We start from the raw sequence: 18592 nt of genomic DNA, 5'->3' as shown, positions 1-18592 counted from the left end.
GACTGTGTTTGCTGTCTTTTAGTTTTTTTATAATAGACACAATAAAACTGTTCACTCTGTGCCGTAAAAAAAATACAATCTGTACATGACATGCTTTTTCCATCCTGAATGCCCCAGGCTTGGCTCAGATGGGAAATGTTATTTTTGAGAAACTGGCAAAATGTATTTTGCTTGTTTGTTCTACAAAAGTAAACAATCAATAACAACAAGAATGAGAAGGGTCAGACCAGGCTTCTTCATGTCGTCATGTCAACAGGAAGGTCAGCACATCCAAAGGCTGAAGAAAATTCAGTAAGCAGATCTCAACTTGTGGAGTAGAAGGCAAAAAATCATATACAGAGTCAATGTAAAAGGCACTAAAGGCAATGAAATTGTGGTGGGGTGTGGGTTGGTTTTTCAGGTTTTGTTTGTTTGTTTTGTTTTTTGACAGGCATGCATTTGCACGGATGCACATAAATACAGTTAAAAAGCAAACGCATGACAGGCCTCTGATCCTGCTGATAAGCAAAAGCATAAGCATAAACACATTCCCACAGGATACATACACCTAAACTTTACTGATAACCCTGCTGTACCTAGCATACAGTACCAGAGAGGCTGTAAGTGAATGATTCCCGATTGTGTAAAGACTGTGCCTTATTAGAGTGCAAAAACAATGATCATGCAAGTGACAGCTCTGTAAAGGATTAGCATCTTGGGTCTCCAACTTTCTCAAATCAATCTCAAAAAAATTTGTCTTTCATATTGAGCTTCAACTGCACATTTCAAACTTTTATGAAAAGAGCCTTCTCTGAATCATACATCTTCATAAACAATAATTTTCCTATACACAGGAATATTACTATGCTGAAGTTGTAAGTAAGTGAAAGTAGTGGGAGCATATGGTGCAACTGCTTTCCCAAAAGAGCTTCTTATTGAAGCAGTGCTGTAAAACAAATAGTTGCTATAAAGTGATAAACCAGGTTACTTTCTGAACTGTTTCACTGCAAAGGTATTTTAATGCAACACTGGTTATAAAACACTGTTAACATTCAGATTTGTAGGGTCATAGACTAAAAGCAATGTAAATTTCAGCAATCTTAGCATTTTAAGAGATTTATGATCCTTCATATGACAACTTTCCAAAACCCTGTTGAAACAATTTCCTTTCTTGAAATGACAACTCTGTGGAATATTTCCAGTCGTGTTTATATAAGGTCCTTTTTCAGGTTATTATATAATGTATGGAATTAAGAGTAAGAAGAAATATTTTTACATTACATGAAGATATGTTGACAGCATCTTTATGAACTTAACAGAGCTATTACTTCTTCCTTAAAAAAAGAAATCCTAAGGTTTTTTTATTTGCTGAATGTCTTATGAATCTGACTGTGAAATGAAGTGTCTAAATTGTTGTAGCCCCAAAATGGGATAGAATCCCAGAAATGTAGTTTAAATAGACCCCACTGGTATGAATTAATACATGTGAACACAGTTGGCAACAAATTGCAAGAGAGATCAGCATCCGCTTTGTTATTCCAGATGATAGAGGGATATTGACCTACCATCTCCTAGCAGGGCATCCTTCTCTACCCTTGTCCTTCAGAGAACAATCACAAGCACAGCATGTGATGTTATAAAAAGCACAAGAGGATGGCTAATGCTCATGTGCTTGGAAGAGCTTTTAAGAGTACATCTGCCTTACAGTTTTATCAAAGTTCAGTTCTGAAGAAAGTCTCAAGTTGTATCCAGTTTCCATTCTTTGATTTATACAACAGAACTATTTCTGAATGTGAAATCTCCATTTTTTCAGATGAATCTAGGTTGAAAGATGCTCTCCAGAAGTTCACTTTTCGTACTCAGTTGATAATGGGCATCCAGTCTATGGCAGGAGATTAAAGCTTGCCCAAACAACTTACCCAAAACTCATACAGTGTTGATCTGTGGCATCAGTAATGATCACCTCACTCAAAAAATCCACTTATATTGTGTCAGCTTCCTACCAGGCAGAAAGACCACTTTCTTTCTTGACAGAGGCCATGATCCTCTTAGTATTTATCTTCTTTTGTTTGTTTGTTTGTTTTTGGTTTTGTTGTTGTTGTTGTTTGTGGGGGTTTTGTTTGGTTTTTGTTTTGGGAGGGAGTTTGGTTGTTGTTTTTTTTTATTTGTTGTTGTTGTTTTAATAAAGGTCAACACTGTTCTTATTTTAGCCTATATCCACAAAAACATGAATTAAATAGAGTGAGTATTCTGTGAGTGAGTCAAAGGTTTTCTTTATTTTGTTGGCCTTTAACACTTCAACTGAACTGGGAAAAAGACTATTGACAGTGGGTTATTTGTAGTCTCCACTCATTTTTATGGCAAGAGCCTTTATGCTAAAACATAAAGACCACAGGTTACACATGATATAAGCTAACATAATTTATATTAAATGGTTGTATAGAACATCAGAGACTCAATAATTTACCAATGAATTAAAGAAGGAAACTTCTTACTCAAAACCAAATAAATCAAGGAAACAAAAACTTAATAATTTCTTGGATTTATCTGCCATAATTTAGTGAACACTGTATTAATACAAGATTTTCTGTATGAGTAGAAGAAGGTATTTAAATTATAAATGAAAACAAATTAATTTAAAAACAAACAAGAACTTCCTACATCTCGTGTAACATCCCTCTAGAAATTTCCTTCTTGAACTTACCTGTGGTGCAATTGTTGAACTCTATGTCATCTATTGCTGCTCCTCCTCCTAAGTCTCTGGTACGAATGCCTTCAAAGATAACTTCAAAATTCCTCAGCTTCCCCAAGTGTAACTCAGCTTTGTTCCACTCATAAGTATGATTTCCTGATTCACTCCATATTTTCACAATCCCATCATCAGTCTGAAATTTGAATAAATTATATATAGTAAGATACATGTAAGTATGGACTATCAAATACAAGTTTTCTTGGAAAACAACCAAACAAAACCAAACAGAGAGAAGACTGGAAGACATCCATTCAGTTTTGTCAACAATTGGTAAACAAATGCTTTGCTAAGATAATAGGAAATGTAGTGAAATTAGATGATTACTGAACAAATAACATAACCATCAATAGTAGACAGAGTCTTGGTAGAGAAATTACTATTTGTATGATTGAACTGCAAAACAATCCATTTTGGTAGAGTTGTACTTAACTTTATATAATACTGTTCTTTGTTTTTAGAATATATTACTGTATGCAAGGCTACTCTACCATTTTAAAATTAGGGTATCTAAGGTAGAATCTTTAAAAAGTTGTGACAATGGTGATATAAGGGAGGAAAAACAAACATATGATAATGATAAATTTAGTACAGTTTATTTGAAAGTAAATAAGAGCATTCTGCCTTTCAAGTATGCTAATATATTTTAAAGCTTTTCTTGAAATGTCCCATCACATTACCTAAATGGCAAGTCAGCAGTAAACAACATGCTTCATTTTTTAATAGTAATATTAGAATGCAGATGAACGAATTACACTTGCTGTGAAGGGATTACACATATATATCACAACATCAAAAGTAAATATTTGGAAAAGTTCTGTATGTGTCTAAATTCGTTTTTCTTTATGACTGTGTGAATAATCATCCAAACTGTAAATAAGAAAATTTTTTTCTACTCTTTTCTTATCAAAAACCAGTACACTCCAGCTAGGGTTGAGAAAGCACTGTGTGATGAATCAAACAGCTAAATACAATGCATAGCAAAGGTTCTAAAACAGTAGTACATGAACAAGCAAAATCTAGGGAAAAAAGCGACAGCAGTAAAATAAGCAAAGAGGAAAATTAATTACCTTTCTTTATCCATGGTGAACCTGTTAGATCAGATTTATGTTAATAAGATTGTCTTATGCATATTTATGATGAGAAAATGAATCTTGGTCGTTTAGATATTGTATTCTGAATAAGAAAGTTCAGACAAGCATGCATAAAAATATTACATTAGTGGTTTCTGAATCAGGGAACTCATAGAATTGTTGGTATCTTTTAGAAGGAGGTTCTCAGACCTACCAAAGCATAGACATGCTTGAAGTGTGGCTTGGCAAGGGTGTTCTGGAATATCATAATTAACTGTAAAACAATTTTTGAAAACAATGACAACTTTAAAATGCTAAGTAAACAAAAACCACATAGAAGAGTTTCTATAACTGCATATGGAACGCGTACTTAACTATGTAAAGTCATAGATATCCATCTGAATAACTATTTCTGCACATAACTAATGACGTTGGACCAGTGGTAATAGCACCCCTTTAATAAGTCATGATGTCTGAGCACTACAAGTACTAAGGGCATTGCTTCTTCAGTTATGTCTCCATGGTTTAAGGCCAATGACACAGTCCATTAAAGTGAAAATAATATAACAGGATCTCACTGGTGCTTTGCACCACTAATTCCAGAGCTGATGACAACTGCTTTATTTTCTCATTTTCTCAGTGTATTTCTCCCAGTGAGACTCCTGATTCTATGTGCCATAACATCAGAGGTCCATTCTTTTAATAGAATCATAGTATCATAGATTATGTCAAGTTGAAAGGGACCCATGACAATCATCAAATCCAAATCCTTGCTTCTTGCAGAACTACCTAAAACTACACCACGACTAAGAGAATCATCCAGATACTCCTTGAACGCAGACAGGCTTTCTGCTTTGACCACTTCCCCAGGGAGCCTGTTCCATTGAAGAAATCCCTTTTGAGCCTGTAATCAATGCAATTAAGGGGGAGTGGAATCAGAATGAGCATAAGACCTCTTCTAAAACTTCCACGAACATTTCAACATAGAAGCACAGCTTAGAAGACTCTATATTAACACTGTACTCAAAAGGAGTAGATACAGTAATTGAAGCTGATTTTAACAGTGGTAAAACAATGTGGCAAATCTATTTTAATGTTACTTCTATTATTCCTGTCCATCAAATATGTATTCAACAATTTAACCTAATTATTCCAATAACTCAGCAATATATATACCATTGTTTCTGATATTTTTAATAACCTCCAAAAGAGTATTACTTATTATTGAGGTAATTTGTTTAGTCTGCAAAAATCTTCCACTTGTTCATGACATGAATAAAATGGGTGGTTATGGCGAGTTACATTTGGTCTTAAGATCTCCAACACAGAATACAAAACCAAAACTTAGTAAAGAAGCACTTTTAAACATTTAATCCATTTGTTGTATGTAGAGTCTCTTCTGTCTGCACTTGACAATTTTTTGGAATATAAATTACTGATCAATTTTACAGTGCTGTATATTAGTGGCGAATTTAGGAAACTTAAATGAAATGTATAATAATAATACTAAATGATAAGGGACTTTCTTTACTTTCATACATTTAAGCAAGTTAGAAAAATTCAGAACTTGTATCTTTGCAAACATTAAGCTCCAAATCTATAAAAAAATGACCTGTATTTAAGTTTGGATGTATGGAAGTTAGTGGAGCTTTTTAAAATACAGAGATATAAATATTTATGTAAAATCTGGAAATGTTAAGTGTTGCACAGTTAACAAAAGTATGGGCCTCATGTGTGCTGTTAGTCGAATTTTGATTGATTTCACATTATATTTTATTACATAACATTCTGTTCAGACTTGTGTTATGTTTATCACATCAGTTTCTGGGTGAAGGATGCTGCAAGTAACAAGGAATCCTGATCACATATTTCTTTAGAAATAACCACATAAAAATGTTGTAGCAGTCAATTTGTATATGGTATCATAGCCGTAAAGCATCAAATCTTTACGCAATTACAGGCCCTGGGGCATTTGTTTTATACAGTGAGACACTGAAATACTTTTTGTTAGGAAGAATTTTTTCCAGATAGAAAATTTATGGCAGTCCCCATGCACAAATTCTTGAATATGAGTACACAAATAAAACACAAAAGAGACATTTCTCTTCCTGTCTGGGTTCCACAGCAGGAGTTCCTATACAACAGCAGCACTTCATAAAGCCTGAAAAGCTGATTTTTCACTTACTCAGCTACAGCTCTACATACCAAAATGAAAAGCATCCTCATCTGCTGCATAACTGCATGAAGGTTGTTCCAATCCAGAGTGCAAAGCCCCTTCAAAGACATAAGCCCTACACAGTGTGTGAAACATCCAAGGAGATGTGGGAAAGGGAGAACAAGCAGGAAGCTTGGCTCTCCTCCTCTCTCCAGGCCCAGACAGTGAAGTTGGCTTGGCTCAGGGGTGTAAGCTATACCTCTCTTCATGATACATCCTTGTCTTGAGAGGATCATTGCTTGTAAGCTATGCGGATTCCATTTCATGAATTATTGTTTTGTTTTCTGCATTTTCCAGCCATTTAATCTGTGTTGTGCTTTGGCATTTCTTTCATATCTTTGGAATCTGTTTGCTTCAAAAACAAAACCATATATGTCCTGAGGCAGCAGAAAAATTAGTCTGTGCTTTGACCTGCCTATTGCTTTCAGAAAACCTTCAATCTTTTTCACTGTCATATACATATATTAATGTAAAGGAGGCATAAGTAAAATAACAAGCAGAAATGAGTCTCAGCGTAGAGGAGGCTGGAGGGCACAGTATTACCTTTCTTTCTAAGAGGCTATTCTGTTACTGACTCCTGCTCATACTCACTGTCTAGTTTGCTCTTCAACCTGGGCTGATTGGAGGCAAAAGGCCCAGTCAAACTCTTATGTTCCAACAGGCTGACAAAAGATTGCCAAGATCTGTGGGTTTGGTGGATACTATCTGTGCTGTCTGTGTGTGTGGGGGCTGATTGTGTTGGCTGTCATTCAGGCTGGAAATCTCATTTTCCAGTTAATTTACAGGAGTCTCATTGCATGTAGGCATGATGCAGACAGAAAGAGTTAAAGAGGATTGTTTGTGGGTCATACCTATAAGCTTTATAGAATGAGCAGACCATTCTATAAAGAATGGTCTATAAAACAGGATACAAGAGAAGAACACCTCCTAGTTTAGCATCTGTATTTCTGGTTTGGACTTATTTATTCCCAGCATGTGGTCCACTATTTATTAGTGCAGACTACTACCAAGCAATACCTCTGGAAAAAAACTTTGGAAAGTTCCTCAGAACATAATTTTTACAACCTATTTTGAAAGTCTGTACCTTATAATTCCCTAAACTCAACCTGAGAAATTCTGAAAGTCCAATGTTAATGACAGAGCACTTAAAATAATTTTCAATTCCTCCTAAAAATACAGACCAAGACCACCAAAACCAAAAGGTGTTTTCATTTAAGGCTCTGAAAAGTTATTATTAATTGCATGTCACTGCCCTCTATGGGTTAAACATAGCCAAAGGTCAGGCTGAGGTGAGGATCCATCATTGAGGAAAACAGTAAAGGGCATGTTTTTGCATTAATGGCACATCATGCTGAGCAATAAACGCTCTCAGAAAATGGCAGGATTACTTCTAAGATGACCATAACCGGTTAGATCTGTGGGTCTATAAGCCTAGCCATATTGGAAAATTAGTATTCATATTCAGGAGATTTTTTATCTGCTTTCTGATAGTCTGAGGGGAATTACTTCTTAATGATTTCATTCCATTGCAATTCAGAATCTTTCTCATGCTTGTCTTATCTGAAAAATGATCTAAAGTGTTTGTAGCCTCTCTTCTGAGCACTTCAGGGGGAAGGTATAACTTAGTAGGCTCAATATGTTCATTAATTCACTTGGGGATACTAAGAAGAAAGCAAAGGGAAGGATTTCTCTCTGTCTTAGAATTCCTTTTATTTTGTGGTTGAGTTTAACATTTTTCCTATGCAGCAGAGATCACCATTATTCTCAGGGCTACATTTCTAGCAGAGTGAGAATAATATTAGGAACTGACTCCAAAGCATGAAAGAAGAGTATGTGATTTTGCATTACAAGATGTTGCAAAGAATCACTTTCTTTCAGAATAATACACTAAGTATTCCAGACGAAATTATAAAGATTCTTCTATGAGACAATCTCCCTTGTTACATTTGCAGTGAAACAGCAATGAAACACAGATTTTGTTCTTGATCTGCACCTCTCCTTCTATTCATGTTCTGAGCTGGGTTCAAAATATTTCCCTGGTTCATTTGCATCAGATATTTATTTCAGCAGAGCCACAGGAAATGAAGCAGAGCTTACCAAGCGGATGGAGGCAATGAAAACACTTGCTAAATATTCCAAGACTCTTCAAAGCAAATATACTTGAGGGCTTTTTAATCAGAGACAGAATATTTTCAAATGACTCATCAAAAAACTATTAGCTGTTTATTATTAATACCAATAACATACCTTCTAGATTCACTGTATCAAATGACTCCTCTTTCTGCAGGACCTTTCAGGTTTTTGAGAGAAGTAAAACTCTTTTTACATGTGTCCTTAAACAATTAGGAAAAAGACTTCTCTCCTCCAATTCCTTTGAAAACTGGATCTTCCTGGCAAGCTGTAACCATCCAAAATCTTTTAAACATGATATATTTATGCAAAGCACAGAAAAATAGTATAGAATGAGCAAAATGTGACTTTAACAGTCACCACTCTTTTCTCTAGCTTTTGGTGCATGGTAATCCCTCTGTTCTAAAAGAGCATTTCAGGAGAGCAGTTTACTTTTCAGGCATTTATTCTTGATTTAGAATCAGATGTATTTTCATGGTGTGCAAATGAAGCTTATTAATAAACTTGATCTTCTTAATGAAGTTTTATTTTCCTTGGTGTGGTATCATCATTAAAGCCTTTTCATGGTTGATCGAGTAGTTTAAAGATGGAGTATTCCATGATGTCAAACAGACCATCCACTTGTGTGTTGTAAACTTAACTTCAACCTCGAGTTCAAACCTAAAAGGGATGGTATTTCACAGAGGAGACTCTAAGTTAACAATCTTCAAACAACTACAGTGAGAGACAGATTCCAGGCTAATCTTCAAACTAGGTTTGAAGATCATTTCATAGATCCCTCTCCTGAAACACTTTGACAACATTTTAAAAATAGCATCCCGCAGTCCTCTGAAGAATCCTTAGGGTTCTCCTTCAAGAATAACAAGGACTGGTTTGATGAAAACAATCAAGAGATCCAGGAATTGTTGAGGAAGAAGAGAACCGCTCACCAAGCACACCTTGTTCAGCCATCTTGTCATGCAAGAAAAATAGCCTTTCATCTTGCATGCAGCAAGCTCTGTGACATCCAGAACAAGTGGTGGATCAATCTAGCTGAAAAAATCCAATTATGCTCAGATACAGGTGATCACAGAGGATTCTATGAGGTCTTGAAAACAGCATACGGGCCTACATACCAGGTCCAAAGCCCTCTACTCACACTGATGGTCAAATGCTTCTCACAAATAAAACCTCCATTCTGAATCGATGGTCTGAACACTTTCAGACTCTTTTCAGTACCAACCATGTAGTCCAAGACTCAGCTATTCAGTCCATCACACAACAACTGGTGAAGAATGAATTGGATATTGCCCCTGCTATGGGAGAAACCCTCAAGGCCATACAGCAGGTGAGAACTGGCAAGGCAGCTGGGGTTGATGTAATCCCATATGAAGTCTGGAAACATGGGGGCCAAGCACTCCATGCTAAATTTCACGAGTCTGTGGTGCGCTGTTGGGAACTAGGTGAACTACCATCAGATCTTAGTGACACACTCATCATCACCTTGTATAAGAAGAAAGGAGACAAATCAGACTGCTCAAATTACTGAGGTATCACTCTGCTCTCCATTACTGGCAAAATCCTGGCAGGAATATTTTTGAACAGACTAATACCTGCCATAGCAGAAGAACTTCTACCTGAAAGCCAGTGTGGTTTCAGAGCCAACAGGAGTACCACAGATTTGTTCTCAGACAACTGCAAGAGAAATGCAGGGAACAGAACAAGGGTCTCTATGTAACCTTTGATGATCTCACCAAGGCTTTCGATACTGTGAGCAGAAAAGGTCTGTGGCAGATTTTGGAATGCTTAGGATGTCTCCCCAAGTTCCTTAAAACGATCATCTCACTTCGTGAGGATCAGTGCAGTTGAGTCAGATATGGCAATGCACTTTCTGAGCCCTTTGTAATAACCAGTGGTTTGAAACAAGGTTGTGTTTTTGCACCAGCCCTATTCACAATCTTTCTCAGCATAATGCTCCAAAGGGCCACGGCAGACCTCGATGAAGAAGATGGTGTCTACATTCGATATCGTACTGATGGAAGCCTATTCAATCTAAGGCAACTGAAGGCCCATATTAAGATTTTAAATCATCTTGTCTGGGAGCTACTTTACGCTGACGACGCCCTCGTCACCCACACAGAAGTAGCTCTGCAGCATTTAACACCCTGCTTTGCAGAGGCTGCTGAGCTTTTTGGGCTGGAAGTCAGCTTAAAGAAGACAGACGTTTTCTATCAGCCTGCACCTCAGAATGTCTTCCATCATCCCCGCATCATCATTGGCAAATCAGAGCTCAAATCAGTCCAGCAGTTTAATTACCTGGGTAGCCTCATCTCCTCAGAGGGTAAGATTGACGGAGAGATAGACAACAGGTTAGCAAAGGCATATAGAGCTTTTGGAAAAAGCTCCATAAAAGAGTTTGGCAAAATAAATACCTGAAGAAAAGTACAGAGATCAATGTCTACAGAGCCATTGTGCTGTCTACTCTTTTATATGGTTCCGAATCATGGGTCATTTACCGCCACCACCTGCATCTCCTAGAACGCTTCCATCAACGCTGCCTTTGTACAATCCTAAACATTCACTGGTCAGATTATGTGACCAATACATCTGTTCTAGAACAGGCAGCAGTTACAAGTATTGAGGCCATGTTGCTGAGAACACAGTTGCGTTGGGCAGGGCACGTCTCCAGGATGAAGGACCACCACCTCCCCAAGATTGTGCTCTATGGTGAACTTGCCACCGGCTGCTGCAAGAGAGGAGCCCCGAAGAGGAGATACAAGGACTCCCTGAAACAACATCTCAGCCTTGGCCATATTGATCATCATCAGTGGTCTACTCTGGCGTCCAATCGGGAGGTCTGGAGGCACACTATCCATAACGCTGCTGCTTCCTTTGAGAAAGCACGCGGGATCACTCTTGAGGAGAAAAGACAACACAGAAAGAACCGTGTGTGTCTTGTCGATACCACCTAAGGAGTCCTTCTGCTGTGCCTTTTGCAACTGGACTTGTCTATCTCACACTTGCCACTTTAGCCACCAGTGTGCTTGCAGCAAATGTTGTAGAGTCCTTCCCAAATCTTCGTTCATGAAACCTAGCCATGATGATGATTCCATGATGTGGTGTGTTCTTTCCACTCTTTCTCCTTTATTCAACAAGGAGTGGAGTGCAGTCCAGCATTTTATATGCACATCAAAGAAACAGGAGACAGAACGAAGAGGAGTCACAGCTTTTCCTTATTTGTCCATATTTTAATTACCTTTTCTGTGAATCTTTTTATCTCAAAATCATGGAACAATTAATGTCTTTGCTGATACTTTTAATAGTATTTATCTACTTATTTCGGTTTCATTGCTCGAGAATGACTCCTATTTTGAGCAGGCTCTGAGCACCTTCCTTATAGAGTTGAGCTGTTGCTACCTCTGCACTGCAGTACACAGAATACTTGCTTATTTTTAAAGATCTCACTTCCTAGGATTAAATCCTTCATATATATCTTGAAACAAAGTACCTTAAAATAAAATAAAACTGAAGATTTATGCTGTATAGCAGAATCTCTTTTAAAAAAATGTGATTATTTTGCCTCCTTCACCTAAAGTTGTTTTCAAAGTACATGACAGAGTCTATCTTTCTTCATTTCTAACTGATTTTCTCTTAAAACTTCCTAAAAGAATATTGTTTAGGTTACCTGAAAAGAATAACTTAACCCTACAGAGTTTGACTTTATATTTTATTCAAGAAGAAAAAAGCTTAAATCAGAAAAATGCACACAGAGTGTCAAACTATCAAAAGTGTTAAAATGACTCAAAGGATGAACAGAAGTCAAGATTTGTTCATCCAAGACTTGAATTTTAGGTTAACATTTTCTTTCCCATTCTCCTGTTTTCTTTGTTTCCTCGTTTATTCTTTTCTCTCTTCTATCTTTTCTTCACGATGACATGAAGAAATAAGGAGAGCAGCCAATAAGCCCAATAAGGCCATGAAGATGTGAGTTATGAATGAACACATGTGTCCTCTGGCACACCTGTCAATCACTAGTCTGATAACAGTTCAATACAAACAGTTCAATGGCACTTTATAACAACAGCACTACTTCACTCAGCTACATTACTTTAGAGAAAGACACACACTCTGTATGTTAAGTGTAAGGTTGGTAAGTGTATAGAAACAAACCAAATAAAGCATTTGCACATGTTGTTGATAATGTAGGAAAATCTAGGCACAGTAGTAGTTATTTATTGCCCAGCTCTTAGCTACTGTTTTGAAAATTTTCCCTCTTATTGAGTAACCCACAGAGAGTTGTGTTTAAGATTACCATTACATTGAGAAAGTTGCTGCTAATTATCAGAATGTTAAATCTGTTCATTAAACATATAATTTCAAAATTATTATCTATCTAGAATAACTCTGAGACAAATAGAAACAACTTCAACATAGGAAGAGGTTTTGAACTCAAAATTTACACCTTCCATCACTAAACTGAAGGATGCTGAGGGATGCACACTGTGGGATTCTGCATTATTCAACAAATTGAGGTAGCGAAAAATGAAGAAACAACATCCAAAAAGCAGATAATAGAACTGCAACAGCCTACAGAGTAGTGGTTGCAAAAGGTAAGAACAAGTTAGTGATGAGTATGCAACAGGGTGAGTTTTACTTCAGGAATGTAAGCTTGCTCAACTTCTAGTAACTTCAATGAAGGTTCATGATTCTCAGCAATTAAAAGAACACCTTAAAAATCAGTTTCTCTCTAAATTATATTTTGTCAGGAACCAGAAACAATTTTTATTATATCTCTACCTTCAATAAAAAACACTTGAAAAAGAAACATGAAGCTGATCAAATGATATATTTGAGAAATTATTTGATTCAGGCAAAATGTATACTGCCTAAGTGCATTAGCATGCATGAAAATTTGGTTTCACTTTTAAGGATAACGTAAAAAAATCACGTAATTGCATTTTCATGGTGCATTATAGAAAGAAGGAAAACAGCAAGATGAAACTGATATTTCAGCCTCCAAGCCTTTCATTACAGTCTGTGTGTATTAGTCTCAGCAAGTTTTCATAATAGGAGTTAATGACAAAGCACAATCATCCACCTCTTTCATTTCCTCCTTTGTGTAAAGCATTACAGTGATTTTCACTCTCTGAAATATCTTTTCCCAATTCTCATTTCCAAAATTAACAAGGCTATAATAAAGGATTATCCATTTTGAAAAAAAAACAACATGCATTTTAATGAAAAAATTAGATAAATAAAATAATACCGCTGATGAAATTCCTTTTTTAAAATGCACCAGTTTTGTAATTCTGGTGGAATCTCATAGTAAATTCTTTCAGAGCATCAAAAGGCATTAACAGCTCACCCTGCCACAGGTGCCAGCACTTGCAATATTTCTAGGAACTAAATGGTAAGACTCTTGTTCCTTAATTGATGTAAGTGCTGAGATAAGTCAGTTTAAAAAAATGCTTTTATAAAAAGTGAGACATGATTATTTTTTGAGTGGGTAGACATTTCAAGGAATGACAATTTAATTGCTCATTAGCAAAGATGAAGTTATACTTTACAACCGCTTATTTTGGAAATCTATGATGGGAAAGCAAGAATAATTTATTGATTTTCTTTCAGTTATTCTGTGTACACCACTTAAAACTTTAATTTATCCTGTTGCAACTATTAAATCTAGATTTCCTTACAGCCAGCATTTCTATAACCAAGGAAACTTGTGACATTTGCATCCTTCTACATTCCCATGATACTATTTGCATCAAATATACTTTTATGTGCTTTGGCTCTTAAAATATATCTTCATTCTATATATTATCCTTACCTATTAGAAGAGAGAAATAGAGCAAGCCCTCTTTGTAAAAAAAGATTCATTAGGTACATTGTATTACTTCATCCTCTCCTCATTTCCTAGCCCTCCCAGCCCTTCTTTCTACTCAAATGCAAACATTTCTTCTTCATTTCCTATCATAATCCACCTTTGGTTGATTTTGGTTTTAGGTAGCTTAAGGGATACAATTTTGATTGCTTGGATTACATTTTTTCCCTTCAAGTCTATTGCTAAGACTGAGTAACAATAAACATCAAAGACGTTTTCTAAGGCCATTAGCGTTTCAAGCAACTTAGTTTCACTTTGTCTCAAACCTTGTCACACCTTTGTTCTAATCACATTTTACACGTCTCCCTGAATGTTTCCCCATTTCAGTGTTGAGGTAACTGTAATTTTTTTAAAAACCAAAGCTTGAAAGAGAAATCATCACAGTTACAGAATTTCTAGGAAGACTCTGGACTACTGTTACAACCCTCCATAGTGCCAAACAAGGACAGTGTGCTAAACTCTGCAATGCTAGATTCCTTGGTTTATAAGATAAAAGTGAAACCTTTACTCTTACTGACTACCTAAAAAAATACAAAGAATGTAGATTAAGAGATAGAACAGTTTATGAATGAAGATCATAAAAAGTTATTTGTAGAAATGAGACAACCTCAAATCTGTCATGTTTTTGGTCCCATAGGGAATACTCTGAATACCATATTGAGAAATAAGAGGTAAAGTTTCAGCTTTTTATTATGGAGCTTTATCTCTTTAACTTCTGCCTCTTTTTTTTTTTTTTTTTTTTTTTTTTGCTTTGTTTGTTTGTTTGTGTTTAGTTTTTTTGTTTTGAGGGGGTTTGGTTTGGTTTGGTTTAGTTTTTTAGCCATTAACCTTTTCCTTTATCAGTTTATATATGGAATGAGAGAAGGAATATGAACTTGTCCAAATAGGAGATGCCTACCTCTAATAACTTTAGAACTAGTAGTGACATCCATGATGCATTTCGACCTCAGAGCACCCGCTGGCAAGGATGATGGCAAGACACAGACCCTTGACTGTTTTGTAAAGTCTGTGCATATGACCAGCCACAGTGAAACTGAGACATGGGTAAAACTCACATCTCAGGTCCACAGATCAGACTAGATACTGCCAATGTGTATTTGTTCAGGATGTCTTTTAGAAGGATGGTGAAGCAACTTTCTTTCCACATGCCATGGATCAAAGTATCATTTGAATGACACAGTGGGCAGGCAGAAGCTGTGCTGGTGGGACTGACTTTTCTCCTCTGACGCTTTGACAGATGTTGACAAATGTTTGCTAAAATCAGAAGCATTTTTCTATTCACAGTGTCACAGTGTTTACAAAATCAGTTCAACAAAGTGGGAATTGTGGAATCAGTCTGTGTTAAAGTCCCGTCATCTCTTCAAAATGTGAAGATTTGTTCACAAAGAATTAAAGAATTATCATTACAGCTACCTTGAAAAATAAAACCTCCAAGGCAAAACCAATTCAGTTGAACCAAACATCTGGAATCTTTCAGAGATTTTGTTTGCTTTAATCAATATTTAAATTTAGCAATTCAACTCTGATTCCATCCTGATTCTATGTATAAAACTGGATGGAACAAGTGGGAAAACATCTTTACAGGGATTCTGCTGAGGGAAAAATAAAAAAGAAATTATAAAATAAAGGAAAAAGAAGTACATATATCTGATGTAAACAAAATATACCTGATAAGAAAAAGTAAGGTTCCTTTAGGCAGGACAATAAAATTAAAATATTAGTAATAATTATTAAGACTGGCAATAGTAATTCATAATTCATGTACACAGTCATTAAAAGTTTTAAGGTTTCACTAAATATTTAATCTGTCTCTTCAAAGCGAAAACCCTGCAGGACAAGGATTGACATGATTATTCCCTACTAATCATCAAAGAACATCATATGCTTTTTTAGATGTATGAAAGAATGATTAATGTCAGTCAAGTGTCATCCCTACTTTGATGCCATGGGATGTTCACTCGGATAGAACTCTATTTCTTTCTTTGTGACATCTATTATACAGCCTATTTGCATTCTATTAGAATATTCTTTTCAATTGGATTGTAGCTTTTGGGCTTGTGGAAACATAGAACAGATCCTCTGGGATATTAGATGAACTGGACAGCCTCAGGGGACTCAAAACACTAAGGCTGGAAAAAAAATAGTAAGTTCTTTGTATAGTTAAAGCTCTTAAGTTAAGTACTTTTAGCTTCTCTGAATTGATCCTGAGCAATGAGACATTAAGAGAAATACTCCAGTTCTATCTCATAGGATCTGATGGATATGCTTAGAAAGTGCTGAGGAAACAGATATCTGATTTAATTTATTAATCTGCAATTATGAAATATATTCTCTACAAATTAAGGGTTCTCATGGCTGACAGATATTATTATATTAATAATAATAATAATATATTTCTTTCCTTACTTCTCTATCCAATGGTCACCCCCTAGTATGTTCAAGAACATATAAAATTAGAAATATATAAATATTTATAGCATGGTAAAGATGTACAAGACAAAAGTTTGCAAACAAACTCATGAGATTTTTTGTTTGTATTGCCAGCACAGATATTAAGTATTTACATGCAAATGCAAAAATATTTACTGAAATATCCAAAATTCAAATATTTATCCAATGGCATTCCTGATGGTGGCCAATATTACTTATTGAAAGATATATGGAAAATAATAGACACCTTTCCTCTTGCAGATGCTTGCTTTACAATGAGATAAATCATACTCAAGATTCCCCTTGACGTGGTGAGTAAAAGCCCACTGCCAACAAAGAAAGGCTAGAATGACTGCAGCAGTGGCTGTTCTGGAGGCATCTATGACTTTAAAAGTAGGAATCCCATTCAGATTGGGAAAAAATGTATTTTAACAGCAGGTCTTGTGACCTTGTGACCTTAACATATTTCTTAGAAAAGAAATCTCCCTGCTGGACAAAATGCAAAGATCTCTTTCTAAGATGTCTTTCCTGTGGTAACATAGACAAAATTTTCCAGATAAAGGCAAAATGACTGATCTGAAGACAAACATGGGAACAAGCATCAGCCACAATTCAAACATGTATAAGACAATTCATAATAACATTCAACCTGTCAAAAAATACAGATAAAACAAAGGTAGAACAGGAAATTCAGTGGCATTTTTTCCCTTCCATTAATTTTTTTTTGTTTTCAATTAAAATGCCTCAGAGGTCCCCTCATTTTTTTCACAGTGCAGCAAATGTTACATAATCCACTTCTGGTTTATAGTTTCAGTAGCTGCAATAACCTCAGTTCTCTAGTTCCACATCTTCATTTTTCCCTAAATGCTGAGGAGAGTGGAGAAATTTTGTCTGCATTTTCTAAGTGGATTTATTTCCTACAGCAAATAAATGCAGAGCTAATTATCAGAAGAGTATAAACCTTTAATGTGAACTGAAGAAATGCTGCAACATTAAAAAAGACAAATCAAAGAAAAATATAGCCACTGAGCGAAAAAGACAACCAAAAATAAGAAAACTCCAAGAGATTTGTGTAAGAATGTACCTTCTCCAACACTTCTACAGCAGAAATTCTGTCTGATCATGTCTGTACGGAAAGAGATATTTTAACATGATGCTAGGAAGCTTCTACAGCAATGGCATCCTCTACGTGCTATTGTAAGACCTGTAGCCATTAGATTGGCATTTGCAGAAAATATGGACTAAGTATGTTTTAAGTTATTTTAGTAGTGCTAGAGCCCTTCCCAAATGTTCGTTTGTGAAACCTAGCCATGATGATTATAACCATGTGGCCTACCTTTGTTTTGCCACGTGCTCTCCTCTACCTTTCCTCCTTATATGACCACACCTTCTGTGGATACTGTTTGTAAGACCATTCAGGTTCGTCAATGACACACAGTAAAATTTTTCTTGTTAAGCTGTTTAGCATTGATCTTTTCAAGACAGTTGGTCTCTTTAGAAGAATCTTACTGCATCATTACTGTCAAAAGATCTCAGACCTAACCTGAAGAAACACCTCAGTTCTCTGCGCAACAAATCTCCGCACAACTTGGAATGAGGGAACTGCAATTTTTATAGAGATTCAATTCCAGAGATACTGACTTTAACAGATTATACTACTAACTAAGCAAAGTCTAAGGTTAAAAATGTGCAGCTTCTGAGGTAAGGGAAGATTCTCATTAGTTGTTAATTCCCTTCTGTAGCCCACATACTCCTAAAACAGCTAGGTTGCTGGAAAAAAAAAGCAGAACTCTCATTCTTTTAGTAATACTTGAAGAATACAGCTGGTGTATAAAATGTTAAAGAGATAGAAATCCACTTTAATAATTTCGGACTGCTAATAAACTTTTTGCTAACATCCTCCCTCAGAAATCCCACTGAGCAAAATTCTGAACTGAATCACACTGTCAAAATGCTCAGAATAATGCTGTGCACTGCAGAGTCCTTCACATTTAATGAGTATTTCCATGTCATAATAACAAGAGTCTTCTTGTGTTCGCTGATCAATGAAATGAATTAGATGCCTCATGTATCAAAATTTAAATACTCTCTCTTCTGCATCACATTGGAAACTCTTATTTAAAGAAGTTTCTCTTCCATACAGATCAAACTAA

General features: G+C 35.9%; 1 protein-coding gene across 1 annotated transcript in view; it reads right to left on the bottom strand.

Moving 5' to 3' along the window:
- Positions 1-18592, bottom strand: part of MALRD1 (MAM and LDL receptor class A domain containing 1) — a 243159-nt gene that overhangs the window by 86888 nt on the left and 137679 nt on the right. The window contains exon 28 of the mRNA XM_025895435.1: positions 2684-2864. Within this exon, the coding sequence (XP_025751220.1) occupies positions 2684-2864 (181 nt within the window). The remainder of the gene's footprint in view (positions 1-2683; positions 2865-18592) is intronic.

Source organism: Manacus vitellinus, unplaced genomic scaffold (assembly GCF_001715985.3).
Source record: "Manacus vitellinus isolate BGI_N305 unplaced genomic scaffold, ASM171598v3 scaffold_3_pilon, whole genome shotgun sequence".
Lineage (NCBI taxonomy): Eukaryota > Metazoa > Chordata > Aves > Passeriformes > Pipridae > Manacus > Manacus vitellinus.
The sequence above is the reverse complement of the archived record's forward strand: the minus strand, read 5'-3'. Positions and strand labels throughout refer to the sequence as shown.